Source organism: Neomonachus schauinslandi, chromosome 16 (assembly GCF_002201575.2).
Source record: "Neomonachus schauinslandi chromosome 16, ASM220157v2, whole genome shotgun sequence".
In the NCBI taxonomy this organism is placed as follows: domain Eukaryota; kingdom Metazoa; phylum Chordata; class Mammalia; order Carnivora; family Phocidae; genus Neomonachus; species Neomonachus schauinslandi.
Window position 1 is genome coordinate 16141071 of NC_058418.1, and position 24197 is coordinate 16165267.

The 24197-nt window shown below is 49.3% G+C and overlaps 1 protein-coding gene across 3 annotated transcripts; it reads left to right on the forward strand.

Moving 5' to 3' along the window:
* The first annotated feature begins 8933 nt into the window (after positions 1–8933).
* PRODH2 (proline dehydrogenase 2) lies at positions 8934–19831 on the forward strand. Of its 3 annotated transcripts, XM_021700868.1 has the most exons (11): positions 8934–8994; positions 9250–9514; positions 9590–9786; positions 9875–10013; positions 10097–10183; positions 12786–12866; positions 12944–13099; positions 13177–13343; positions 17172–17282; positions 17721–17806; positions 18735–19831. In XM_021700868.1, the coding sequence occupies exons 2-11, from the start codon at positions 9338–9340 to the stop codon at positions 18902–18904; spliced, it is 1371 nt and encodes a 456-aa protein (XP_021556543.1). In that variant the 5' UTR covers positions 8934–8994; positions 9250–9337; the 3' UTR covers positions 18905–19831. The 3 variants fall into 3 exon arrangements, with proteins under 3 accessions (XP_021556543.1, XP_044778152.1, XP_044778153.1); XM_044922217.1 differs by lacking the exons at positions 8934–8994; positions 17721–17806 and having other exon boundaries at positions 9341–9514; positions 18735–18759; XM_044922218.1 differs by lacking the exons at positions 8934–8994; positions 12944–13099; positions 17721–17806 and having other exon boundaries at positions 9341–9514; positions 18735–18759.
* The last annotated feature ends 4366 nt before the right edge of the window (positions 19832–24197 follow it).

The following is a 24197-nucleotide window of genomic DNA, read 5'->3' on the forward strand; positions in this document are numbered from 1 at the left end:
GAGTCCCGCATCTGGCTCCCTGCTGGGCAGGGAGTCTGCCTCTCCCTCTGACCCTCCCCCCTCTCATGCTCTCTCTCAAATAAATAAATAAAATCTTTTAAAAAAAAAAAGAAGAAGAAGTCAAGAGTGGTCTTTTTTTTTTTTTTAAGATTTTATTTATTTGAGAGAGAGAATGAGAGAGAGCAAGTACATGAGAGGGGGGAGGGTCAGAGGGAGAAGCAGACTCCCTGCCGAGCAGGGAGCCCGATGCGGGACTCGATCCAGGGACTCCAGGATCATGACCTGAGCCGAAGGCAGTCGCTTAACCAACTGAGCCACCCAGGCGCCCCAAGAGTGGTCTTCTTTAGGGCAGAGAGAAATAGGACTTGAATGTGATACAAGGAGAGCTTCCAGAGGGATCAGAACGTTCTTTGACCAGGGTGCTAGTTACACAGGTGGTGTCACTTCCTGCAAATTTATCATACCGAACACTTGTAATATGGGCACATTTCTTTATGTGTGTTTTACACCGTTAAAATTTTACATTATATCTCATTAATAAACCTTTTAAACGCCTTTAAGGAAGGTTTCAATTTGTTTAGGGCACGGACGGAGGGTCTAGCATTCCTGGTTCTTCCCCTGTAAAAGTCTGTAGCGCCCTCCAGTGTGGCAACTAAGAACAATTGCGCAAGTTTCCAAAACTCCCACTAGGGGGCGGTACCGCCCCGTTTGAGAAGAACAAATCTAGCCCAGATTTTTTTTTTTAATTTTTTTTTTTTTTTAAAGATTTTATTTATTTGTTTGAGAGAGAGAATGAGATAGAGAGAGAGAGCATGAGACAGGGGAGGGTCAGAGGGAGAAGCAGACTCCCTGCCGAGCAGGGAGCCCAATGCAGGACTCGATCCTGGGACTCCAGGATCACGACCTGAGCCGAAGGCAGTCGCTTAACCAACTGAGCCACCCAGGCACCCTCTAGCCCAGATTCTAAATAAATGGTTTGTATATTGGGATCTGGAGCTCAGGGGAGAGGTCTGTGCTGGAGATAAAAACTTGGTGGTGGTAATGGGAGTGTCCTCTGATGTTAAGTGGCCCCCGAGCCCCGATATTAAAGGCTGAGTAGGTGTGCAGGGCATTGAGACACAGAGAATCGCAAGAGTACTGGGGGGAGAGAGATTTTCCTAAAATTGTTGCTGGAGAATTGGTAAGGCAGGGAGTGATGGGAATTGAGGCTGGTGAGATGGACCAGGATAAACAATGAAGATCATCTTATGGTGTTTGTACTTTATCCTACGAGTGGTCAGAAGCCAATAAATAGTTGAAATAAGGACAATAGACAAACAGCATTCATGAGCCGTCTCCACATGCCAATCCCTATTCTAAGTTCTTTTTGTGTATTTTCTGCTGGAACCATTAGAACTCCTGAGTCCAATTGTTTTATCACCCAGTGTCCATTCACCCTTTCCCATGCTGACTCTTGGGAAGCAGCAGTACCTATTCCCTCACTTCAAGTAGGCTTTGTGCATTGGATGTAGTCCACTCTACTTGGGGCTCCCGAATGGCCACTCAGATTCGGCCATTCCGAGTATCTAACTCTCCAACCCCAGTGATTGACTTAGGGGTCATCAGGTGACCCAATCAAAACTGAGAGGACTCTGATCCCATAGCTGTTCTCCCACTTAGAACTATGTCTCTTTGCTAATATAAAAGCCCCTTTCCATCCCATCACAAAATGGGTCTCCACCCACAGGACCACATGGAACTTCATTCTAGAACCTTCCATGGCTACTATAGAGCAGCCCACTGTGTTCTCTCTGTTCTGCCAGGCACGCAAGATCCTCCACCTAGTCTCCCCCCCATCCAGACTGTCATTTTCTTTCTTTTTAAAAAAATATTTGAGAGAGAGAGAAGGAGTGGGGGGTGCAGAGGGAGAGAGAATCTTGAAGCAGACTCTCCACTGAGCACAGAGCCCAACATGGGGCTCAATCCCAGGACCCCAAGATCATGACCCAAGCCAAAATCAAGAGTCAGCCGCTCAACTGACTGAGCCACCCAGGCACCCCCAGACTGTCATTTTCAACTTAACTTTACCCCAGTCTTAGCTTTGCCCTTTGGATAGGCCAGAATCTTTTGTTGTTGTGGCAGACTGTATTTTTCAAAGATGGCCACAAGATTTGTTCCTCTTACAATGTGACTTGACACTATCCACTGAAAGATAGGATCTGTGCCTCCCCCCCACCTCACCCCGCCACACCTTGATCTGGGCAGGTTTATGACTATGGCAGAAATGACAGTGTGTGACTTCCAAGAGTAGGTCATAAAAGGCAATACAACTTCTTCCTGGTTCCCTTAGGATGCTCACCCTAAGAACTCGACCACCATGCTGTAAAGAAGCCCAAGCATCTCTCCCTCTCTCTCTCTGAAATAATAAAGTCTTTAAAAAAAATAACTAAAGGCACCTGGGTGGCTCAGTCGGTTAAGAGTCTGCCTTCAGCTCAGGTCGTGATTTCAGGGTCCTGGGATCGAGCCCCGCGTTGGAATCCCTGCTCAACAGGGAGTTTGCTTCTCCCTCTCCCTATCCCCACAAATTGTGCTCTCTCTCTCTGAAATAAATAAATAAAATCTTTAAAAAAAAAAAAAGACCAAGCATTCTATGGAGAGGAACTGAGGCCCCCCAGCCTACCGCCTTGACTGAGCCTCCAGCCAACAGCCAGTACCAAGTTGTCTTATATGTGAGTACAGCATCTAGAAAGTGCCTCTTCCCACCTCAAACTGAGTTGTCCCTGCTCATACTGCATGGAGCAGAAACAGGCTAGTGAGGCTGAGCCCTGTCTAAATTGCTAATTTGCAAGCAAAATAAATTACTGCTATTGTGTTAAACTACCAAGTTTAGGGGTAGTTTATTTTGCAGCAGTAGATAACTGGAGAATTGCTTCTGCTGACTCACTCCTGGTGGCTTATTTTCTTGTGTGCCTGGTGATGCCTTTGAGTGTCAACTTACTACTTGATCTTAGTTACTGGGAGTCTTACACACTTAAATTGGGGAAGTCTTCCTCCAGAGAGGATTTGCTTCTGGTTCTGCTGGTACTTAAGGGGCGTAATTAACCTGGGTCTACCCAGCCCCTCTCAGGGTCTTGGCTTAACTTGCAAGTACCAAGTCCAGACCCCCTATCTCTCCCACAGCCCAAGACTTAGTATTACAGTAGAAATGCTGTTCTCAGCAGCCACTCTCAGGGCGGCTCTACCTCTCAGCTGTCCCCTGCTCTCCCTCTGCCAGATCATTTTCTTGAGGGGGTAATTCTTGGGGACTCTATTACTCCTTGCAAGATCACAGTGACTCAAGAAGAGAGTCTTATCCACAATTTACTTGTACTGCCGCAAGAAGGAATCTCTAAGTCCTGTGTCCAGCAAATGCCAAATAAATCCATTACATCATTCATTCATTCAACAAAAATTAAGTCCCATGCTAATCACTGGGGATAAATTAATGACATAAACAAATGTGGCCCCTGCCCTCATGACACTCACAGTCTGGTGAAAAGGGAGATATTAACTAAGTATTTGCTCAAATAAGGATGAACATGTCAGGAACTACAAGTAAAGTGTGGAATGGTTAAAATTCCCTCACGGCAAGGGCTGCTGACGGTAGGCCTCACTGAAGGCGCACCTTAAATCCTGAGACCTGAGGACATGTGGGAGTTAAGGCAAATAAGGAGTTAGGCAAATAAGAAAGGGAAGAGTTGTTTGTTTAAAGATTTATTTGTTTGTTTTAGAGAGCGAGAGAGAGCATGAGTGGGGTGGGGGGAGGGGGGAGGAGCAGAGGGAGAGGGAGAGAGAGAATCTCCAGCAGACTCCACGCTGAGCGCAGAGCCTGACGTGGGGCCCAATCCCACGATCTCAAGATCATGACCTAAACCAGAATCAAGAGTCGGACACCCAACCGACTGAGCCACCCAGGTGCCCCTGTTTGTTTTTTAACTAGGCTCCACACCTAGCCTAGAGCCCAATGCGGGGCTTGAACTCACAACCCTGAGATCAAGACCTGAGCTGAGATCAAGAGTCAGATGCTTAACTGACTGAGCCCTCCAGGCACCCCAGAAAGGGGAGAGTTTTAAGGGAAAAGGAATAGCAAGTGCAAAGGCCCCGAACAGGAAGAAGCATGGTGTGTTCAAGGGACAGCAAGGAGTAAAAGAGGGTGGGCTTGGGGGAGATATAGGAGCTAAGGCAGAGGAGTGTAGAGGCCAGACTGCGGGGGGCCAGCGTTCTCAGCTGGGATGCGAATTTAATCACCAGGGGAGCTGGTGACATTCCCAATGCCTGTGAACAATTAAATCAGACTCTGTGGGGGTAGAAGCCCAAACGTGAGGAATTTTAAAAGCTCACCAGATGCTGGAAACAACAGGTTAATGGATAAACAAGCTGAGATTTATTTACACAACAGAATGCTACAGCAGTCAAAAGGAGCAAGCTACTGATAAATGCAAAAACTTACGTGATCTCAAAGACATCATGCTAAGTGAAAGAAGCCCGTCTCAAAGATTACATACTGTATGGCTGCATATATTTGACATTCTCAACAACACAAAACCACAGCGATGTTAGAAAAAATCACTGGTCATAGGGAGTTATGGGTGGGGAGAGGGTGTGGCTGCAAAAGGAGAGTTTTGGGAGGATGCAACTGTTCTTATCTTGATTGCCATGTGTGTGAAATGAATTTATACATGTGTTAACATTGAACTGCACACTAAAAGAAAAAAGTTACGGGGCGCCTGGGTGGCTCAGTCGTTAAGTGTTTGCCTTTGGCTCGGGTCATGATCCCAGGGTCCTGGGATCGAGCCCCGCATCGGGCTTCCTGCTCTGCAGGAAGCCTGCTTCCCCCTTCCCCCTCTCCCACTCCCCCTGCTTGTGTTCCCTCTCTCTCTGTGTCTCTGTCAAATAAATAAACAAAATATCTTTAAAAAAAAAAAAGAAAAAAGTTATTTTTATGGTATGATAATTTAAAAAATAAAATTAAAATAATCTCCCCAGGTAATCTCAATGTGCAGCCAATGTTGAGACACTGGTGATGGCCCTGAAGACCATTTGAAGGAGTTTTTCGTTCTCTTCAGAACCATGGGGAGCAAGAGAGGGGCATCCCTGGGATGGGAACCCCCAGGAGGATTCATACATTGAGGCTGGTCCAGGGAGACCACTCTTTGGTCTGAAGGCACCAGAGGGATGAGACATACTCTGGTTTGTTTCATGAATTCATTCAATAGTTATTCAGCACCTAAGTTGTGCTGCCTATTATACCTGGGAAACAAAGCAAGACAAAAATTAAACTACTCTTTCCTCCTACCAGGCAAGGAGAAAGGCGTATTTAGAGATTGCAAGGGGGAAATCTGGGAAGGGAGCCAGAAGCCGGTATTTCTGATCCCCACACTTGGCTAGAGTCTCCGTGCTTGATTCCCTGGAACCTGGGGTTCTCATGGAAAAGTTTTTGGGGGTCAAAGTGAGGAGACAGTGTCCCTCAGATGCCACATCTGATCAAAGTCTCTGTGACTGTCACCCTTAGGACTCGGGGTTTCCATGAGGATTTGGGGGTCTCCCATCACATCCACACGGCGCCCTATTTATCTCTCCCCTCCTCTACTTCCACTCTGGCCCCACCTCATCCTTGCGCCCCTATCCCTGCCTTAGTCTCCTCCCTGGCTTCTAGACCCAGACCTTCTCTCTTATCTACTCTCCCACTGGGCAGGCAGAGGGATCTTCTTTATTTTTTTTTTTCAGGGGAATCGTCTTAAAGCCTAAATGTGAGTTTCTCTTCCACAGCTAGAATCTTCCACGGCTCCCTAGTGTGCCCAAGGTAAAATCAGCTCTTCATAATGAATATTTAAGGTCCCTCATAATCTAGTCCCAAAAGACAATTTTGTTTCTGGCTTCTCTCCTCTCCCTATTCTTCCCTGAACTCTAGTCCTCTTAATCCCCTAATGGCAGGTCTGGGAAGGCTTTGAACCTAGCCCTTCAACCTGTCTCCTACCCTCCTGGTCAAGGCTGCTCTGGCAGAGTTGTTGAGGACCCTGGGAGGCCCTAATAACATGGTGGCTAAGAGACCAGGCTTGGGGACTCTGGAGTCAACCTAAAGGGTCAGCAGTAGGATGCTGGTCTACTAAATTATGGCTCTTGACCAAAACACAGGATTTACAGTAAATACATAGGATAAAGGAACACATTAGATGACATCACATGAGTATAATCAGGCAAATACAGCATGTGGAGCATTCTACAAGACATCTGGCCTGGGCTTTTTCGGGAAGTAAATATTGTTTTTTTTTTTTTTAAAAAATCATGGGGCGCCGGCGCGGCTCAGTCAGTTGAACCTCCAACTCTTGGTTTTGGCTCAGGTCATGATCTCAGGGTCATGAAATCCAGCCCTGTGTTGGGCTCTGCACTCAGCAGGAAGTCTGCTTGAGATTCTCTCTCTCTCCCTCTGCCCCTCCCCCCGCTCTCACTGTCTCAAATAAATAAATCTTTAAAAAATATCATGAGGACTGTACCAAAAATATACCCAAAACACTAAAGAGACATAACAACCAAATGCAAAGCATGAACATGGATTGACTTTAGTCTAAAAAATAATAATAACAGCTATAAACACATTTTGGAGACAACTGGGGAAATCTGAACATGAATGTGATAGTAGATACTAAGGAATTATTGGTATTTTCTTAGATGTGAGAATGGTGGTGTGGGTATGTAGGAGGATGTTCTTTTTATTAAGATTTATTTTAGAGAGAGAGTGAGAGAGAGAGAGAATGAGTAGGGGAAGGGGCAGAGGGAGAGGGAGACAATCTCAAGGAGACTCCCTGCTGAGCAAGGAGCCCGATACGGGACTCACCTCAAAACCCCAAGATCATGACCTGAGCTGAAATCAAAAGCCAGATGCTCAACCGACTGAGCCACCCATGCACTCCTGTTCTTACTCTTAAAACATGCATGCTGAGATGCCAAAAGGTCTATAACTTACTTTCAAATGATATGGGACACATGTTTATATTAAGAGATAAGGAAAGAGGAGAGAAAAAGCAAAGATGGCAAGTTGTTGGATCTAGGTGGAAGGTGTATAAGTGGTCTGTGGTCATTCTTTAAACTGTGTTTGCAAATTTTTATGCTAAGTGTCAGAGAAAATGAAATCATCAATGATGAGAGTCCATACAACAGAACAATCTGCAAACGGTAAAAATGAGACAGATCAGCGAACCATAGATAAAATTAACAGAGCCCAAATTGGCTGTTTGAAAAGATAAACGAGACTGATAAAATCCCTAGCTAGATGGATGAAGAGGAAAAAGAGAACAAAAATGACCAATATCAAGAGTGAAAAAGAGGTTATCTCTACAAATTCTGCAGTCAGATTTGACAATTTAGATGAAGTGACGATTCCTTGAAAAACACAAGGAATGAAAGCTTGTGAAATAGAACACAGGAAGAGCCCTATATTTATTAAAGAAATTGAATTCATTATTTAAAAAAACTTCCCATAAGATAAATAAACAATTAAAAAAAAAAAAAAAGCAAGCAAACTTCCCACAAAGACAACTGGCCCAAATGGCTTTACTGGTGGATTCTAGCAAAGATTAAAGAAGGGGGCACCTGGGTGGCTCAGTCATTAAGCGTCTGCCTTCGGCTTGGGTCATGATCCCAGGTTCCTGGGATCGAGCCCCGCATTGGGCTCCCTGCTCAGTGGGAAGCCTGCTCTCCCTCTCCCACTCCCCTCTGCTTGCGTTCCCGCTCTCGCTATCTCTCTCTGTCAAATAAATAAATAAAATCTTTAAAAAAAAAAGATTAAAGGAAGAAACAACATAGAGCTTTTCAAATTTGAGACAGAACTATATGTGCTGAGATGGGAATGATCTTTCAAAATAGATTCAGTTAAAAAAAATCAGTGTGCAAAGGAATGAATAGTAGCCTCTCATTATGTAATAAATAAAAGAGATATATAGGTGCATTTTCTGTCTTTGCAAGGATAGCCCACTGCCTTACAGGGACCAAATTGAGGGGCTGAAATTCAGGAGTGGGAGAAAGACTGATTTTTCACTCTGCCCCCTTCTGTATTGTTTTAATTTTTAAATATGAACTGTGCATGGAATTAAAAAAAAAAACAGCTTAAAACTTTAGCTCAAGCTTTGCTGGATTTACAGTCTGACTCTAGTCACATGTTCTGTGAATTGGGTACTGATAAAAGACTGCAGGGGGCGCCTGGGTGGCTCAGTCGTTAAGCGTCTGCCTTCGGCTCAGGTCACAATCCCAGGGTCCTGGGATCGAGCCCCTGCATCAGGTTCCCTGCTCAGTGGGGAGCCTGCTTCTCCCTCTGCGCCTCCCCCACTTGTGCTCTCTCTCTCTCTGTCTCAAATAAATAAATAAAATCTTTAAAAAAAATACTTAGAATGTGAACAACTGTATCATCAGGTTAAGAAATAAGGACAGGGATGCCCCCAGGAGCCCCTACCCAGCTACAGCCCCTCCCATCGCCCGAGGTAACCACCTCTGACTTTTGAGATAATCATTTCCTTTTTTGTCTTTTCTGTATGGGTCAGCCACCGTGTACATATTCCTAACACTACTGTTTCATTTTCCCTGCTTTCAAGTGTATTGAATGGAATAATGCAGCGTGTCCTGTTCAGTGTCTGCTTCTTTCACTCACTACTATGCACGTGAGATTTAACCATGGGGTTGGACACATAAGTAGTCTGTTCCGTTTTCATTGCCATATAGTATTCCATATAGTATGCCATTGTAGACCACAGTATATCTCTACCCGTTCTGCGGTTGATGGAAATTTGGGTGCTTTGTGGCCATGACAAACAGTGCAGCTGTGAATGTTCCTCCCTCTACATGTTTCCCGACGGTCACGTCCCAGTTCTCTAAGATGTATGCTCAGCCTGGAACAGCTGGGTTACAGGTTATGTGCATTTTCAAATTGATTCAGTAACACTGCCATCTTTCCCATTTGAAAATGTAGTAATTGCAATAAGCGAGGTTAAGTAACTTTCCCAAGATCACAAAATCGAATGGCCTTGAACCTGGAGATCCTTGTTCCAGAGCCCATGCTTTCCCTTAACACAACAATTGTGAGCTCTTCTGCTGGGGGTTGTTGGGGGCTATTTTTGGGGGTTTCCATTCCTGTCCCCATTATTATGAACTCTGTCCCCATCAGTTAATAATTAACTGCCCCCCAAGGAGCCTATGATCCTAAAAGATTTGCCTTGCCCTGGCTACTGCCTGGTTAATCAGTCACTGCCCCTGGCCGGGCAAGGGGCATTTGGTAGACCTCCTGCCTCCAAAGCCCCTTTAAACTTGCTCTAGAAGCGTCTAGGGATTCATGATGCTGCGGACCTGTCGTGTGCTCTGTTCCCAAGCTGGACCCTCCGCTGGGGGCTGGCAGCCCTTGAGCTTTGATGGTGGGGCTTTTCACCTCAAAGGCACAGGAGAACTGACACGAGCTTTGTTGGTGCTGCGGCTGTGTGCCTGGCCCCCTCTGGTCACACATGGCCTGGCGGTGAGCAGGGACCCTGGGGACTGGCCTTGGGCATCCCCGGACTGGGCTCTGAGCCCTTGCTCTCTGTCACTCCAGCTCCAGGCCTGGTCTCAGCGACTCCTGGGCTCCCGGCTCTCAGGCGCACTTCTCCGAGCATCTATCTATGGGCAGTTTGTGGCTGGTGAGACAGCAGAGGAGGTGAAGGGCTGTGTCCAACAGCTCCAGACCCTAGGCCTTCGGCCCCTGCTGGCAGTACCCACTGAGGAGGAGCCAGACTCAGCTGTCAAGACTGGGTGAGTAGGGGCCAGGCCCAGGGAGGCTGGGAGGTTGGCAGGAAGGGGACTGGTGGGCTCCAGAAGCTAATGCCCGCTGGCTGGGCAGTGAGGCCTGGTATGAGGGGAACTTCAGTGCTATGCTTCGGTGTGTGGACCTGTCACGAGGCCTGCTGGAGACCCCTGGCCCGACTGGGAACATCCTTATGCAGCTGAAGGTGACGGCGCTGACCAGTGCTCGGCTCTGTGTAAGGGACGGGCAAGATGGGGGAGGGAGGGTATGGCTGCCTACCAGGTCCCCCTCACCACTCCACCCACCACCCCATTCCAGAAGGAGCTAACCTCATGGATCAGAAAACCAGGGGCTTCCTTGGAGCTGAGCCCCGAGAGGCTGGCTGAAGCCATGGACTCTGGGCGGGTAAGGGTCTCAGGCTGGTAGACAATGGGTGGTCGGTGAGGAAGTGGGAGGGAGCAGAGCTCTCTGTACTTGGATGTAGCAGGCACCTGCCTGGCACCTGCCTGTAAGCAGGATGTTCGAACTATGTAACTACTGCTACTCCCCAGGCTTGGAACAACCAGAAATAAATGTGGCTCTAGCCCTGGGGTGTGGCTGGAATGGATGGAATATATGGGTCATCTGGGGGTCCTAGGCGAGGGCCTGGGGGCTGGGAGTTCTCAGAAGACGTAGTGAGACAGTAGCTCTTTACCAACTCAAAAAGAGTAATCAGTATTTGGTCAATCGACTCAGCTCTGTTGTGTGCTGACTGGAAGTTATGATTAGGCCAGTGGGGTTTTGGTTTGGTCATTCATTCATTCACTCATTCATTTCTGTTTATTTCCATAAACTATTGCTACCCTCCCTGCCGTTGGCATCCCTAATACAAACACCTGGTTTTCCTTTTCCATCTCTGCCAGCTCATTCTCAATCCTTGTTAGGTTCTTCTCTGCCTGTCTCTTCAATATGGTGCTTCCCCAAGTCTAGGTCCTGGCTCCCACCTCCTCACTCCTTACTCCCCTCAATGGGGGCTTCTTATCCACCCTGCAGCCTCAGTTTCCCCACTGGGTACTCATGGGGCCCATGTTTGTCTCCATCCCCAGCCTTTCGCCTGAGCCCCTCGACATCCTCCAGACCCCTCACACCTACCAGGCTTCAGTGTCTCCCCAAACATGCCCCCCTTCCTGTCCCCATCTCAGAGACAGCCCTCCCATCCCCTGTCTCAGTCCCTACCCCACAGGGAAGTGAAGATCGAGTGAGTTAGGTATTTGGTGAGGTACCCAAAATAGCACCAGGCACCAAGTAGGCCCTCTCTGAGGGTGGCCATCATACGTAGGGAGTATCACCAGCTACTAACTCCTCAGAACTCTCCCAAGACTCTGCCCCCAGCCAGAGGGAGACAATTCTCTGACTGAGGACAAGATAACTGGGCAGGTACCCCAGCTCTTCCCTCCTGCTGGAGAGTTTTATCCACTAAGCCGAGGGGGTTTGCCACAGCCTGATCCTGGGGCGTTCCACTAGCAGACCTAGGTCTGTGTCTCCATCTGGACTCTGTTGGATCTGGTAGAACTAAGTCCCACCTGTTCCTCCTTCTTGAACCCCCCAACTTCTTTGAACCCAGCTGGACTCCTTGAGTCGCCAGGCCCTCATATTCACCTTTGGAATGTCCATAACAAGAACATAAGTTAGGGGCAATTATTATTTCCACCGTGCTCCCCCAGGGATGTACGAAATGATGACCAAGACAAACTCCCAGTCCTTGAGGCACTCACTTGCTAGTCAGGGAGGGGCAAGAGACACTCAATGACTAAAACCAAAGCCACTAAGTAACAAGTATAAATAAGCATTGTAGAGACAAATAAGGCTGACGAAGGAGAAGGGAAAGCCCCAAAAAGTGAGTTGCAAATGTGAACCAGGGAAAACCTCATTGAGAAGGTGACATTGAGAAAAACACCTGGAGAAGAGGTAAGAGTGAAGTAAGTGGACATCGAGGGGAAGAGTGTTCCAGGCAGAAGGAACAGCCAGAGCAAAGGCCCGGAGGCACAAAGGTACCAGGCATACTGAAAGACTAGCAGGGAGGCCAGCATGGCTGGAGGACTGCGAGCTCGAGCTCGGGAGAGCTGAGGAGATGAGAGCAGAGGGGCCAGATGGGTGGAGCCTCGTGGGTTGCAATGACGCTCTGGCCTTACATGAGGATATGGAGGTCCTAAGAGACCTAATACCAGATGACAATTCTGGCACCTCCTATGAGCTGGCTACTCTTCTATGCACTTCCTATGTATTAATTCCTAGTCTCCTCACTCACTGAGCTTCAGTCTCCTCACTGGACAAGGAAGCTCGGAGTAACTGTCTACCGTGATCATTGTGAAGATTATATAAATAAGATAGCATATGAAGTCACTTATTATTATAACAACAACATATATCAGGGCACCTGGGTGGCTCAGTCGTGAAGCGTCTGCCTTTGGCTCAGGTCATGATCCCAGGGTCCTGGGATCAAGCCCCACATTGGGCTCCCTGCTCTGCAGAAGGCCTGCCTCTCCCTCTCCCACTCCCCCTGCTTGTGTTCCCTCTCTCGCCGTGTCTCTCTCTGTCAAATAAATAAATAAAACCTTTTAAAAAATTAAAAAAAAATAATAACAACATATATTGAGTGCTTATCATGTGCTGGCTCCATCCCATTCTTATGTCCAGGCACGTCTTACAGGTCCACACCGCAACTCCATGAAGGAGATGCCATTATCCTCTAATCGTTGAAAAAAAAGACAAAAATTGAGGCCCAGAGAGGTTATATGACTTGTCCAAGGCCACACAGTAAGTGGTGGAGTCTGGATTCAAACCCAAATTCTGGGCTCTTAACCATTTTATTCACCTCAAAAAATAGTATCTATGTGATACAGCTACGTTTCCTATTTCTAAAAATTTCTAAACTTTTCTCCCTTCTGGGTGGTGGGGGAGAGGAGACACAGGCCCCGGAAGGATCCGGTCACCTGAGCCATTCTCGCCTCCCCCGCTGCTCCTCTAGGATCTCCAGGTCTCCCACCTCAATGCCGAGCAAAACCAGCATCTCCGGGCCTCTCTGAGCCGCTTGCACCGGGTAGTCAAGGTAACACCTGCCGTGGCCTGGCTCCACCACGCGTGCTGGGAACCCTGAGGCCTGACCGCGGCCCCTCTCACCCTCAGCATGCCCGAGCCCAGCACGTGAGGCTCCTGGTGGACGCTGAGTACACCTTCCTGAACCCGGCTCTCTCTCTGCTGGTGGATGCCCTGGCCATGCGCTGGAACGGCCCCGGGGAAGGCGGGCCCTGGGTGTGGAACACTTACCAGGCCTATCTGAAGGTGTGTGGTGAACTGTGGGGGACCGCGGGCTGGGGTCCCGGGGGCCCTGACCCGAAGCTGCCGGGGTGCCCCGCCAGGACACACACGAGCGGCTGAGGCGGGCCGCGGAGGCCGCTGACAGGGCTGGCCTGGCCTTCGGAGTCAAGTTGGTACGAGGGGCATATCTAGACAAGGAGAGAGAGGTGGCTCGGCACCATGGGACAGAAGACCCCACTCAGCCGGACTATGAGGCTACCAGTCAGAGGTAGGACTGGGCCAGACAGGCCTCGGAGATAAATAACATCTAACCTTTCATCCTGGCACACTGGCCATGATGCTAAGCATCCTGTGTATGTCCACATATCATTTCCTCTCCCTGGTCCAGGACATCATCACTTCCTGCCTCCTCTTTGGGCTCCCTGCTCCCTCCTTTGTCCACCACCCCAATCTGTACTCCACAGGCAGCCAGAGGGAGCCTGTTAATATCTAAGTCAAATCCTGTCCCTCTTCAAAACCCTTCCTTCGCTCCCACTGCCCCTTAATAAGCCCAAAATCCTTACAGCAGCCCCCCATCTCCACATAATCTGGTCTTCCGTCCACTCTGTTCCTCCACACAGTCCTCCTTGATGATCCCCAGGGCCTTTGCACTTCCTGTTCCCACTGCTTAGAACGTTCTCCCTCCAGACAGCTGCTTGGCTCAATCCCTCACCTCCTTGTTGGTACCTCCTCAGGGGACCTTCCTTGCCCTTCCTATCAAAAACTAGAACACCCACACTACTCTTTTCCTAAATTTACTTTTCCTCTTCAGCACTTACACAGCATCTGAGGTTCTATACACTTTCGTATTCAATTGCACACTGTCTGTCTCCCGCTCTAGAGCGTGGGCCCAGGAGGGCAGGGGTTTCTGATTTGTTCATTGTTGAGCATCCAGTGCTTAGAATTGTGCCTGCTATGAGGTAGGTGCTCAGTACAGATCTGCTGAACACATAAACAACCCCCAAGCAGTAGGTACTATCATCATCACCCCCTGCCCAATTTCACAGAGGAAGGAACCCAGGCACAGAGAGGTAGAACCACTTACCCAAGGTCACATAGTTAGTAAGTGGCACAGCCAAGTTCTGAACCCAGCAGACTGACTCTAGAACCTGCATTCTTACCCACCTCAAATCACCCTGTGCTGGGAGCAAAATATGGGTGAGCTCCTTGGGCCCCCATCCCATGACCCTGGGAAGAAGGAAACTGTTCCTTTACCACATATTTTCTGATCACCTGATTTAGATCAGGACCTGGGCTGGACCCTGGTCCCACTCCCAACAGAAGGTGGTAACCAGGCCCTGTCCCCATAGAGCTTAAAAATCTACCTCCAGGGGCACCTAGGTGGCTCAGTCATTAAACATCTGCCTTTGGCTCAGGTCATGATCCCAGGCTCCTGGGATTGAGCCCCGCATCCGGCTCCCTGCTCAGCGGGAAGCCTGCTTCTCCCTCTCCCACTCCCCCTGCTTGTGTTCCTGCTCTCACTCTCTGTCAAATAAATAAATAAAATCTTTAAAAAAAAAATCTACCTCCATTTCACACTGGATCCAGGAGAGGTTTGTAGAACCACAGGGACTGACCCAAGCTCACAGGGCAATGGGCCACACCATAGCCAGAAGCTAGGCTTGCATCCAAGGCCCATGAGGGCTCCTACATATGTTTGTGCCCCACAGGCTTAATCACTGGCACCGTTATTTTTTATTACAATATAATTCACATACCATAAAATTCACCATTTCAAAGTGTACAATTCAGTGGATTTTAGTATATTCACAAGGCTGTGCAACCATCACCACTAATTCCAGAACATTCCATCACCCCCCAAAAGAAACCATGTCCATTAGCAGTCATTCCCCATTTGCCTCCCCTCAGGCCCTATAGCAGGCTCTAATCTATTTTCTGTCCTATGGATTTGCCTCTTCTGGACATTTCATATCAACGGAGTCATATAATGTATGGCCTTTTGTGTCTGGCCTGTTTCACTTAGCATAATGTTCTCAGGGTTCAACCACGTTGTCAGATGAATCAGTACTTCAGTCCCTTACGTCTAAATAATATTCCACTGTATGGATGTACCACTCATCAGCTGATGGATATTTGGATCACTTCCACTTTTGGCTATTATGACTAGGGCTGCTATGAACATTCGTGTGCATATTCTTCTGTAAATATGCATTTTCAATTCTCTTGAAAGCTCAACTCTCTACGAGTGGAAATGCTGGGTTATATAGTAACTTCGTTTAACTTTTTGAGGAATTGTCAGATGATTTTCCAAAGCTGCTACACCATTTTGCATTCATACATTACACATTCTGAATAAATACTAAGTTTATGTGATTAAAAATCAAAATGAGGGGCATGTGGGTGGCTCAGTCAGTTGAGCATCTGACTCTTGGTTTCAGCTCAGGTCCTGACCTCAGGGTCATGGGATCGATCCCTGAGTTGGGCTCTGTGCTCAGAGCAGAGTCTGCTTGGGATTCTCTCTCTCCCTCTGCCCCTCCCCCTGCTTGTGGGCATGCTCTCTCTTTCTAAAAATGAATAAATAAATCTTTAAAAGAAAATCAAAATGATATGCAGTACCTGGATGGCTGTTGGTTAAGTGTCCAACTCTTACTTTCAGCTCAGGTCATGAACTCAGGGTCATGAGATCGAGCTCTGCGTAGAGCTCTGTGCTGGGTGTAGAGCCTGCTTGGGATTCTCTCTCTCCCTCTGCCTCTCTCCCCCACTTGCTCACTCTCTCTAAAAAAATAAAAAATAAAAATGATATGAAATGAATACACTGACATATCTCACTTCCACCCAGATCCCCCTCTCATTTTGGAGTCTCCTTGCTCTCCACAGGTGACTACTTTTGTTAGTTTCTTACACATTTCCTAAGCTCCTTTATCCAAAAACAGGCGAACACAGAGATTTGTGTGTGTATATGTGCAAAAGGCATCATGCTTACACACTGCTCCTTGCTTTTCCACTCAGTTGCATATTTTAAAGGCAGAATAGTCTAATGATAATAAACCCAGGCTCTGGAGCATCAGACAGCCTAGGTTCAAATCCCAGCCCAGCCACTTTTAGCTGTGTGACCTGGGGACAAGCTTCAGTCTTCCCCTCTGTAAAACGGGGATAACCAGGACATCTACCTCATGGAGCTGACTTGAGTGAATGTATGTGGGTCAGGCAGAACCCTGGAAGAAAGAGAATTCCAAGCAAAGGGGTTTAACTAAAGGAAATGCAGTAAAATGCTCTCTCTATAGAGTGTGGGCAAGGTTAGGGGAACCCCTGAGAGCATGAAGCTCTTACGACCACTGTTCCAGAGCTGAGGAAGGGGGGCCACCCTAAAGAAGGTGTCACCATGCACAAGACAGTCAACACGGGCCAGAGAGGGGGCTGGGGGCGAAATACCCCAAGCTCCCTCTCCTTCCCTCTTCTGATCTCCTGCTCATTCCTCCATGGGTGATATAGGACATAAAAGTCAGCTTCCTGAGGGGCAGAGAAGGTCAGAGAACAGATCTGGGGGGCAATGGAGAATAACCAGTGACGTCCTTAGGATGGCACTTGGCCGGCAGCAAGCTGGGAAAGCATTTGCCAGTCAGTTTACCTTTCCACATCAGTGCCCCAGAGTGTCCTCACCCTTCTTTAGTGCCTGGCGCCCCACCATCCTATGTGTGCTGTCATTCATTTGAGCCAGGCCCCACCGACAGACAACTGCATTACTGCTCCTCATGTTCCGTGGCCAATGCTGCAGTGAATGACCTTGGTAAATGTCATCTCATGCACGGAATGTGGCCCTTTGCTGTGAGACGGCCATTGAGCCAGGGGCTTTATGACACCCTCATCTCACTCCATCCTCAACAGTGCTGTTAGGTGAACTTGCATCGTTAAAAGAGAGGAAACAGGCTCAGAGAAGGGCTATCCCTTGTGCCTGGTGCAGGTGAAATGGGGGTACTGTCTGACTCCAGAGTACTCGCCCTTAAGCACCCCACCTCCCAAGGACAGGAATCCCGAGTCCCTGGGGCCTGACCTTAATCACCAGGTGCCATAAGCTGAACAGAACATCTCCCTTAAGTTACAGCCGCTGTCTGGAGCTGATGCTGACCCAGGTGTCCCACCGTGGCCCCATGTGCCATCTCATGGTGGCTTCCCACAATGAGGAATCTGTTCACCAGGCGACCAAGCGGTACGTAGAGGGATGAGAAATGGGTACCCACAAGAAGGCCCCCTCCCTTCCTCTCCCTTGCTCACAGGCCAGGGATAGGCAGAGGGTGGTGGATATGGAACAGGGGGAGAGATGGTGAGGGGCCAGTAGGTGCACAGGGATTCAGGGGGGCCTATCCAAAATATTTAACCCCCGCTAAACCTGTAGGCCCTGTAGGTCCCAGCTAAACAAGACATTGCTCCTTACTTGCTGGGGCACAGGGAGGTCTGAGGGTTCCAGGGAAGGAGCTGGGACTCACCGGGGAGTTTTCAGGGACCTGAGAGCAGTGTTTATTTATTGCTGAGTTTGGAAGTACTTCAAAATTTTAAATAACTGGAACAGCCATATGAGTGCATAATGGCTGATGGTCAGCTCTGGGTCCAGCCACTGTCTGGACTGATGATGTGGCCTTTTCTATAGCATGTGGGAGCTGGGCATTCCTCTGGACGGACCTGTCTGTTTTGGACAACTTCTAGGGATGTGCGACCACGTCTCCTTGGCACTGGGTATGTGAATGGCTCATTCTCCCCATACTCCACCACCATGACCCACCCAGCCCTTGGCCTCATCCCCTCCCAGCCAAATCCCTCCTTCCACTCCCAACCAGTTCCTGCCCAGGCTCCCCTCCAGAGTCTGCAGCTGGCCCAGCCACCAGACTCTTCCAGATAGATCCGTTGCTCCCGTATCTGAAGGCCTTGCACACCTGTCTTTGAGCCTGCTGTTTGTTGCTTTTGCTGGTTCTTGATCATGGTGTCTTGTTTCATGCTTTGTCATCTTGACTGTGTTGCTTCCCGGGGTCCGAGACCAGAAGATTTATGTTTTCTTCTTCCAGGGACTAAGGGGTACAGAATTACTTTATGCTAAATTCAGAGCTTGAGGTTTCCTGAGGCATCTCCATGATGCAAATCTGAGCTACAAATATATGAGGCTAATCCATGGCCTCGATCTCTCAGAGATGGGTTTCTGTTTTCTTCTCTGCTCCACTTATGGTCAAGGCCACCATTCCCTGTGAGTTGGGGAAGGTGGGTGGGTGGACTTCTGGTTAACTCTGACACTGAGGGTGCAGCTTAATTTGAGGAAGTGCTCCATTACAACTCACCCTGGCCAGGCTCTGGGCCTCGATTCTGCACCCCCTCAACTCTGTGAGGTCATCAAATTTTGCCTTCAGGGTGGAAGTGCTTCCTTGCATCCTTCCCTCTTTGGGTTCTCACTTTCTCTTAATGCTTGGATTACTAAATTCCTTACTCTTTTGGCCGTATTTTAATAACTTTAGGAAGATTTTTCTAAATGTTTACTGCAGGATTTTATGTTTTTTCAGTGGGAAATTTTGTCCAACTCACCTAGTCTGTCATGTCCTCAGACATGAAAGTCTCTGTTCCAGATGGGGCCTCTCCCCAAACATGAGTTCACACCCTGCCAACACTCTCCCCACAGGGCAGGCCAGCTATGCTGTGTATAAGTCCATCCCTTATGGTTCCCTGGAGGAGGTGATCCCCTACCTGATCCGGAGGGCCCAGGAGAACCGGAGCGTGCTGCAGGGTGCCCGCAGGGAACAGAAGCTGCTCAGCCAAGAACTTCGACGGAGAGTGCTGGGCGGGGCCTGAGGGTACCCCATTAGCATCCCCAGGGGTCATGTGGTTAATAAAGATCCTGAGCTATGGCCCAGGCTGCTGTCCTGCACTGAAGCTCCTCCTTGGGGAAGGGCTAGTCTCCACCTCAGCGAGCCCAAGCTAGGGGCTCTGCAGCTCAAGAGAGACCACTAGCTGACCCTAGAGCACAGCAAGGGCATTGATCAAAGACTAATGATGCCTCCCCCTAACCCTGAGGCAGACTATCCTGCAATGGGCCTGGGATCAGCTCTACTCAGCCAGTCAATGACTCATGTGGGAGCTTTCTTCACTCCAGGGGATGCCCAGATGAACAGCAGACACTGAGGCACTGAAACCAAGAGGCTGGGAGGGACAGAGGGAAGAGGCAAATCACTTTTTCATTTAATAAGCATTTACTGAGGCTCCTTCTGGGCTCCTCTGAGATGAACAATGCTGGGGACTCAACAGTGACAAAGACAACTGCAGGCCCTGTCTCACAGGGCTTAGTCCAGTAGGGGTAGACAGACCTATCTTCAGACAGTGACAGCCTGGTGGATCAAGGCAAGACACCTGGTGATCAAGAGGGCTTTCCAGGGAATTCATAAGGATAACCAAAGGAATACTGAGAAGGGCATTCAAAGGCAAGGGCGTGCGCATAGACAGAAAAGTTTGCAACAGACTAGGGAGTGGGAAGACAGGGATGAAGGGTAGGCAGGCCAGACAATGCCATCTTTGATGCCAGATTTAAGGGCCTGGACTCTGTCCCAAGGGCCCTGGGGAGCCAGGAGAGTATCAAGCAAGGGAGGAACAGAGTCAGGTTTGGCTTTAGTAAAGACTCCCCTGGCTACCATGCAGTGAGTGTACCAGAGTGGGGAGACAGGCTGGGAGCCCAAGGGAAGGTGAAGTAAGAAATCCCTGCAGGTAGCTGGAGCATGGCAGGGCTATAACAAATGGAGGAGGAGGCTGGTGGGAAGGACAATCTAGAGGCTGAGTGGATGGGCCCTCGGGCTGAGAGGCTGGATGGGAGGGAGACACTGAAGGGCGAGGCCCAGGGCTCTGGCTTGAAGAGGGGGTACCCTGAGATGGTGATTGGGAGGAAATGCAATTTTGGGGAGATACTACAAGTACGGGACCCAGTGGATGGGAGGGTCTCAGAGGATTTCCAGGGCGAGGTGTCCAGGACACTGTGGGGCCCCAGGTTTGGGGCAAAGAGATGAGGTTGGGGTTAGGAAAAAGAGACAGCCCGTGGTGGTGGTAAGAAGCGTGGGAAGAAGACAGCCAAGGACAGGGATCAGGAAGGGCCCACCACCTCAAACAAGTCCTGGGGCAGGCGTAACAGGGGGATAACACGTACCTCTAGGGTGGATATGGCTTGCTCTTCTTTTGCATCACCTCAGGGCTGTAAGAGCGCCTCTCAGAGGAGGGAAGCTACTGCGCAAGCGCAAGCCACTGATGCGCATGCGCCCCTGATTCCCGCTCAGACGCCGGAGTGCGTGCCTGGGTCACGTGGCAGTCACGTGGTGATCACTGTGGGAGCGCAACGGTAGGTGCAAGGACCCCCTGGGCTGGGGCCTAGGCCCCAGAATCTTCCTAGAGCTTACTGGACCCTCAGGCTAGACCCCGCCCCCAGACCGCCCCCTTCCCTCATACTCCTCCCTCCTTCCCACCCCTGGTGGCCCGCAGACCCTACGCCTTATCGGACTCCGGCTCCCAGCCCACAGACACTGCCCTCAGACCCCCTCCTTCCTCAGTCTCCTCCAGTAGCCCACAGACCCCACCCCAGCACCCAGAGGCTTCCCTGAACCTCAGTCCGTGTCCCCAACCCTCACACCCTGTCTCAGCCCCTGCCCTGACTGTCCTCCTCCCTTCCACCCCGTCGCCCAACCTGGAGACTCTACCCCTTCTCAGGCCAACCCTCAGGCCCCTCTTCCACCAGACCCTTTTCCTAAACCACTAGCCTCCTTTCCTCAGCTCAGATCCTATCCCTGGAGCCCTTACACCCCCTCCCCCAGAGAGAATGCCCTGCCCTCAGACTCCCGTAGACCCCAGACCTGCCGGGCTGTAGCTCTCCCAGATCCCACCCTTTTTCTCATTCAAACACCTAACACCAGAGAGGATTCCTCCTGAGTCCCCTCCCTTTCTCACTCGGCTCTCCAGGACTCCCAGCCAGCTGTTTTTATTACCCCCAGAGGTCCTCTGTTTACTTCCTCCTCCCTCATGAGACACCCCTAGGTGATCCCTGCCCAGGATCTGAGCGAGGCCGGAGCCCACAGATGCCCTCCCTGCGCTCTCGCTTCCCCGTGGAGCTGGGCTCTGTTAGGGATCCAGAAGCCCAGGTGGGACGACTGCATCGCCTGGCTGTGGCCGGGGGCCCAGGCTGGGGCCTCACCCGGCTCCTGCGGAGAGGTGAGGGTTCAGCTCCTGCAGCTTCCTGTGGGGACCAGCTCAAGAGGCCGTGTAGAAGGTGGGACTTCTACACGCTCAACAGTTGTGTACCAGGCGCCTATGGTGTGCCAGCCTCTGTCGTCTATGGTGGGGATTTAGGGACGACCTTCTGGGTCATTGTGAATGAAATCTATCATGAGAATTTAAGAGAGTGGTGAAGATGAATAGCTACACCAAGAAGCGTGGCTTTATAAGAGCCGGTCATGCAAACCACACCCCCACCCCAGGGTGACAGAGCCACTGCAAAGGCCTTGAAGTCAAACTGTTAAGTAGCAGCAGTGGGGGAGGGGGACTCAGGGAGCGGGCTGAAGCTTAAGAGGCACCAGCTCGGTCCAGACCGGAAAGGGCCTCTGAAGTAGTGGGTGAATTCTGTTACATTTTGTTCAAGCCATTGGAGTTGTAGGCAGGAAATTAACATCTAATTTACAATTTCCATTTTTCATCGATTTTTCTAAGTCGATTGTGTTTCTGGCCACTTTCTGAATTTAATAGTTGTAGTTTTTGATTCTTTTACATTTTGTTACCCACTGATGGTGACAGTTTGGTTTCAGCCCTTTCAACTCTTAATTCTTTTTTTTCTCGTGTATGGTGTTGGCCAGAACCCCCAAGCCCCCAAACCTTGTTGTCAATGGACATCTCTTAACTTGTTCTTGATATTAAAGGGAATTAATCTGTATTTCTGCATTAAGTATTGTGGGTGCTCTCGGGTTTTGGTATATAATTTTTATAAAGTGAGGAAGTTCCTGTTTATTCTTAGTTTTTTGAGGTATTTGCCTCCCTCAGTCATAAGTAAGTATTGAATTTTATTTTTATTTAATTTCGTCTTTCATCACTTACATATACCACCCAGTGCTCATCATAACAAGTGCCCTCCTTAATACCCATCTCCCATTTAGCCCATCCCCCACCCACCTCCCTCCATCAACCCTCTGTTCTCTGTTGTTAAGAGTCTCTTATGGAAGTTTTGAATTTTATCAGGTTCTTTTTCTGTATCTACTCAGCCAAATGTGATTTTTGTTCTTTAATCCATGAATGTGTTTTCCTACGTTGATTGATTTTCTTATGTTGAATCGTCCTTGATTTCTGGGAATAAATCAATTGGATAATCCCTTTTAGTCTATTTAGGAGGTTAGCATATATGATCATTAATGGAATTGGAATATTTCATTTTTGGTTCTGGAAACTTACCAGGCTTTGGAATTAAGGTCATACTAGCCTCATAAAAAGAGCCTTGCCCTCTCTCTCTCTCTCTCTTTTTTTTTTTTTTTTTGCTTTTGGAACAACTTGTATAAGATTATTTATACATGAGATGAAATGATTACCATTGTAATGATTATATCATGCAGTGATTTGTGTTTTAAGAAGATCCTTCTGCAGGGCAAGACAAATGCAGAAAATCATTTAGGATGCCATTGCAAAAGACAGTGGGCCACTGGATAAAATAGGATGCAGTAATTGTGATATTCAGATGTTCCTAAAGGACCACATTTGGAGAGATTTTGTGACAGAGACCAAGCTGGGTTGGGCCAAGCACATGATTGATTTTAGCCATGTCTGCCTAAGACATAGGAGTGCAAGGACAAAGACACCATGCATTTGCCCTCAGTAGGGAGATAGGCCAGGGCCTAGAGGAAGAAGAATTCAGGATAATGGGTATGGAGAGGAGGGGTTAGGAAGGGGATCTGAGCAGAATGAGGAGGGGGGAAGAGATTGGCATAAGTGGAGGTGCAGAGGAGATTGCTACTTGGATTCGGCTCTTAGAAGCAGTATGCAAAAATAAACCTGAGAGATTTCCTGATAAAATCCAAAGAGTTTGCTTTTCTTGAAGAATTGGATGCTGGCCACGTGGGATCTGTATAGACACACTGAAGTAGAGCTGGGTGGAGGCTGCCTGCCTTGGACAGTGCACAAGGCTCCTGTCAGCTGAGGTCCCTGAGAAGTCCACTTCCCCCCAGCCCCTGGGTACCTTTGTGTGATTTTGACACTTCTGGGGTGGCAGATGGGTGGCAGCATAGCAGGTGGACGTCACCCCTTGTTGCAACTCTGTAGACTTATTAATGGTGAGCACTGTGTTGAGACAGATTCTGAGCAGAGTCCCCAGTGGTTGGAGGGTGGGGGTTCCAGGACATACAGATAGAATCTGGAGTTGAGGGTCACCCAGGCAAGGAGGGACTGCGGGGACTGGGAATTGGCTGAGGCGTTGCATAGCAGCCCCCGGGACCTCTGCCTCTGGAGTAAAGGGCAGGGATAGTCCTAAGCCTTGCTGCCCCTCAGTTGTCCAGGTGGATGGTGAGAACTCTGCTGGGCAGACGGGGCTCTTCCTCTCGGCCCTGCTGGGCCACAGCTCTGCCGTGCAGCTCTTGCTGACCTTTGGCGCCAACCCCAACCAGTGAGTGGACCGATGGCGGTGCCCCCACGTTCCCAGGGGTATGGGTCAGAACCCCAGAGAGCCTGAGAGCCAGGGCTTTCCTCCCCAGAGACCACTCCCTCATGACACCTTTCCATCCTGATGACCCTTCCGTGCCCAGTGAGCTTCCGCCTTGTTCTCTGCATTAACCCCTCCTTGTCCTCCAGGAACTATTCCCATTCTCCTGGTTACTGTCATGCTCACAATGAGACTCTCACCTCTCAAAGACCCCACTGTGTCCCCAAGTGACCCCTCCTGTCCCGATGTCCACCTCCCATGTTCACCGTGACTCCTCTCATCCCTCAGTGCTCCCATCCTGCCACCCCTTGTCCCTATTCCGCCCCTTTCCTAATACATTTCTGTCCTCATTGTTCCGATGCAGCCGCTGCCTCGATGGCAGCACACCTGTGCATGCAGGCGCCTTCTCGGGCCGCAGCCTGGTGATGCTGCACCTCC

Bases quoted from the DNA above. Each gene is read 5' to 3' on its own strand.
- PRODH2 (XM_021700868.1), top strand. From the start codon at position 9,338: ATGATGCTGCGGACCTGTCGTGTGCTCTGTTCCCAAGCTGGACCCTCC. The intron at 9,515-9,589 runs GTGAGCAGGGAC...CTGTCACTCCAG, and splicing joins TGGTCACACATGGCCTGGCG to CTCCAGGCCTGGTCTCAGCG. The intron at 10,184-12,785 runs GTAAGGGTCTCA...CTGCTCCTCTAG, and splicing joins AAGCCATGGACTCTGGGCGG to GATCTCCAGGTCTCCCACCT.